The sequence below is a fragment of the Populus euphratica genome, unplaced genomic scaffold (genome assembly GCF_000495115.2).
Source record: "Populus euphratica unplaced genomic scaffold, PopEup_1.0 scaffold41.1, whole genome shotgun sequence".
NCBI lineage: Eukaryota > Viridiplantae > Streptophyta > Magnoliopsida > Malpighiales > Salicaceae > Populus > Populus euphratica.
Window position 1 is genome coordinate 950,341 of NW_011499868.1, and position 4,202 is coordinate 954,542.

General features: G+C 33.5%; 1 protein-coding gene across 2 annotated transcripts; it reads left to right on the top strand.

Moving 5' to 3' along the window:
- The first annotated feature begins 1,412 nt into the window (after positions 1-1,412).
- Positions 1,413-4,192, top strand: LOC105126574 (random slug protein 5-like). Of its 2 annotated transcripts, XM_011027472.1 has the most exons (7): positions 1,413-1,729; positions 2,267-2,337; positions 2,445-2,621; positions 2,752-2,850; positions 2,976-3,221; positions 3,483-3,805; positions 4,017-4,192. In XM_011027472.1, exons 2-6 carry the CDS (start codon positions 2,272-2,274, stop codon positions 3,777-3,779), a joined length of 885 nt encoding a protein of 294 aa, XP_011025774.1. In that variant the 5' UTR covers positions 1,413-1,729; positions 2,267-2,271; the 3' UTR covers positions 3,780-3,805; positions 4,017-4,192. The 2 variants fall into 2 exon arrangements, with proteins under 2 accessions (XP_011025774.1, XP_011025773.1); XM_011027471.1 differs by having other exon boundaries at positions 3,483-4,192.
- Positions 4,193-4,202: the final 10 nt, after the last annotated feature.

Here is a 4,202-nt window from a genome sequence, read left to right on the forward strand (position 1 = left end):
TATTTTAATATATTTTTAAATAAAAAATATTTTAATAAACAACTATAATCATACTTTAAAATATTATTACTACTATTAAATATTATGGATTATATTTATTGATGTAGCTTTTAAAGAAAAACACTTACTAGCTATATGAATATTTTTTTAAATCAATTATTTCAGTATTATTTTAATTATTAAAACTAAAAAAATATTTTATGGTATAAATATTTTTATAAATTTTATCAATAATCTTAAATATTATGGTCTATATTAATGGATGTAGGACGTCGCAATGGTATTTTTCATAGATTCCTATTATCGTCTGTTTTCTCACCAGGAAAAAAAGAAGAGAGAGTATATTTTCATTAGTCGTCTGTTTTCTCACCAGGAAAAAAAAAAGAAGAGAGAGTATATTTTCATTTCACACCTTCATCGTTATGCAGCGAAAGGGATGAAGTGATCTCTATAATATTCGAATTTTGATGTGTCCGGATGACATGTCATTTTTATTTTTTTGTCACACCACATGCTCATGATATGCATGCGTCATACTGACATAGCCTATTTTTATTTTTAATTGTTTTTACAGGTGTCATTCATTGAAGCATGGCCATTTATTAGGTTTTTTATTATTATTATATTATTTAGTCATTAATAATGATATCATCTTTTCCCAATATCTTGGTATTATTTTTTATTTCGGTAAAATAGGGATGGTAGCGTAGAAGAAGAAGCTGACCAGTAAAAATTGCTATTTTTTACATTCCTATCTTGTAATTAAAGATTAAATAACTAAAATATGATTATAAAAAATAATTTAAAAAATACTTTAAAAAATAAAAACAAACACCATGCATTGACTACAGTGTCTTTTTTTTTAATTAATTAAAAATATCTTCTCATCTCTTGAAAAAATTAATTAAAAATATCTTCTCATCTCTTGTAATTTACTTTGAATAACGTTTCTAAGACATGAAAAATCATGGTTAATTTCTTGCACAACATTGACATGTGACCAAACCCTTTCATGCTTGCTCGTAGAAGATACCGCAAAAAAATTAGCTTGTGGACGCAGCCACCAACCTCCAATTGACCCGAAAATACTTACTATTTCAATGGAGACTCCTAATTCAGATAAAATAAATAAATAAATAAATAAAATTATTGAATACTATTTAAATAATTTAAAAACTCCCATTATAGTTGGAACCTTAATAATAAGAATTCAAAATATCATACATTGACCATTCAAAGAGAAATTCAACAACGAAAAAAAATTCGTTTTTGAACAAAGATAAGAAATATGGAATGCATAAATTAGAATCTTATCTATTTAATTTGGAGCAACATTAATTTCATTAAATATTTTTCTCGAAATCACCATCTCAAAAATACAAATCCTCGGAACATACATATTTACGAACACATATATAATCTTCATAGCACAAATCATCTCAGTAACCCTTTTTGATATTTGGATCTGAATCCAAAGATCTCAAATAACTTCACATCTGAGAAAATTACTCGTTAATAGGACCTTGAAATATATATGTATATATTAAGAGAAGTGTTTGTACAAAGACTTTGAAACGCCATGCCAGGTCAAGTCTTTTGCTCTTGCTTCATCGTTATAAATGCAGGAAACCGCCTCATTTAAACAAACTCCCAGCTACCATTTCATTTTTGAAACACAAGAGGTCTTCATAGAGCTTCAGTGGAGAGTTCTTCCCTTCTGCTTCATTAGGTTTGTCAGTTTGACATTCCTATATCTAAATTCATTTCATCATTGCTAGTTTTATTTTTCCACCTTCCTTTTTGTTGCAGTAACTGTGAGCTTTGAGTTTAGCATGACTAAACGATTTTTTCGTGGTTTTTTAGTTTCTTGTTGAAATTAAAGGCCCTTTTGGTTTTCCATCCGAAATGAAGCTCAAAACACTAGCTTTCTTCAAAATTATTACTTTAGAATTTGTTCTCTTGGTGGGTCTTTCAAGTTCTAATTATAACTTCTAGTTTCCCTGAGTGATCAGGCTATTAATCATGCTGTGTGCCTGATGATTACTAAAAATACTTGATTTGGTATTGCTATTAAAGAAAGCAGAAAGTCCATGGCATGATAGAGCCTAATGGATGAAAATTATTTCAATGGGAAAGTTTATTTTATATGAATACTAATTTTTCTTCAAGATTTAAGGGAGAAAATAGATGTCATGACTCTTTTTTTTTTTTTTCTAATTGCATAAGGAGGTTTGATTTCTTAACACAAGTTAAACTCTTTTTGCAGCCAACATGTATCTTATAAGAAGGCAGCCACATACTCAGCAGGAGAATGGCCCTTCAGAACGAGATGCAAAGGTAAAGTTTGAGGCAGACGGACGTTTTTTACTTTCTGATTTTCGTCTCCTGAAGAAATCATGAATAAGTGGATTGAAAATAGACATTAAATGGTTTTCGACAAGCAGGTTTGTGAGCTCAGGGATGCTCTTGGACCTCTATCTGGTCGTAGTTTACAGTTCTGCACTGATTCATGCTTGAGAAGGTATTTGGAAGCTCGGAACTGGAATGTTGACAAGGCAAAGAAAATGCTGGAAGAGACGATTAAGTGGAGAGCAACTTTCAAGCCTGAAGAAATCCGCTGGGTATGTGGGATGCAATGATTGCCTGCACATTTTCTTGATATATAGGATGCCCAGATCTAGCCGCTGTTTTTCGATTCTAGACTATGTTATCCAGACCATTTTTTTGACATATGCACGTGTAATTTCTCAGCATGAAGTAGCACATGAAGGCGTGACAGGGAAAATCTCCAGAGCAAATTTTCATGATCGATCCGGGAGGACTGTGCTTATAATGAGGCCAGGGATGCAGGTTTGTACTGTTTTTTTCCCCTCATTTTTATCTAGTGATTTTTATTTTTTTGGCTCTTAAGCAAGCACACCGTGACTGAAGCTTTTGCAAATTGACCTTTGACCTTTTCTTCTGCAATTTGGCAGACCACAAAATGTACTGAAGACAATGTCCGCTACATGGTCTATCTTTTAGAAAATGGAATCCTTAACCTTGCTGATGGTCAAGAACAAATGTCATGGTTGATAGACTTCACTGGATGGTCCTTGAGCACCAATATTCCCATCAAAACTACCCGTGATTGCATCAATGTTTTGCAAAACCATTATCCCCAAAGGCTGGCCATTGCATTTCTTTATAATCCTCCAAGAATTTTCGAGGCGTTCTGGAAGGTTTGTTCTTCTGTCACATGTCCATTTTGTCTATTCTGAGCATAATCAGCGGTCAAATTTAAAGTTTGTTGAAAACCAAGCATCGTGCTCTTGAGGGCATCACAATTCTATTAGTCTATTTTCACCACCTGTGCAGTTGACCTTTTATATTGGACTAGACTCGGGTTTCGGATAACCATAAAATTGCTGCATTTATTCTACTTTAAATTTAGAACGTTGGACTTGTGTATTGCTGAACCTGTTATTACTCCATCTCTTCAGGCTGTCAGGTACTTCTTGGATCCAATAACATTCAAGAAGGTGAAGTTTGCTTACCCAAACAAGAAAGAAAGTTCGGAGCTCATGCAGTCTTACTTTGATATTGAAAATCTTCCAAGTGAATTTGGGGGAAAAGCCTCACTCGAGTATGACCATGAGGAGTTCTCACGGTTGATGGTCGAGGATGACGAAAGAACTGCCAAGTTCTGGGGATCTGATGAAAAGTCGAGACACCTTGCTGATGACCATTTACCTCAGATGGCACCAGTGCCAGCGCCTCTTGCAATAACAGCTAGCTAATCTGGGCTGCCTGATGCTCGAATCTGGTATGCTAGCAACTGAAGATAAGAAAAGTGTTGCTTGGACTCATGTTTAGTGCTAAATATCATCTGCTGTATGAAAAGAAACTATCGTTAAATAGTTTCCATTCTATTAACTTCAATCTTTTTTTCTGAGCAATTAATTACTTCTATCCCTTTTCTTTTGGAAAATAATTATTTCTTCCTCGCAATACATGACCTTATACCTGCTACAAAGCTTGCATCTGCGCAACATGCTGAGGAATAGAAAAGCGAAAGTGGTGAAAGCTGACCAGCAATAATCCAGTGGTAAGAAAATAACCAGGTGGGGGAGGATATTTCTCTTTTGAATCCTACATTTGTATCTCTCAATTCACATGTAAGTATGTGATTGACTAGAAATTTCAAGTTCATTGAACTCTTT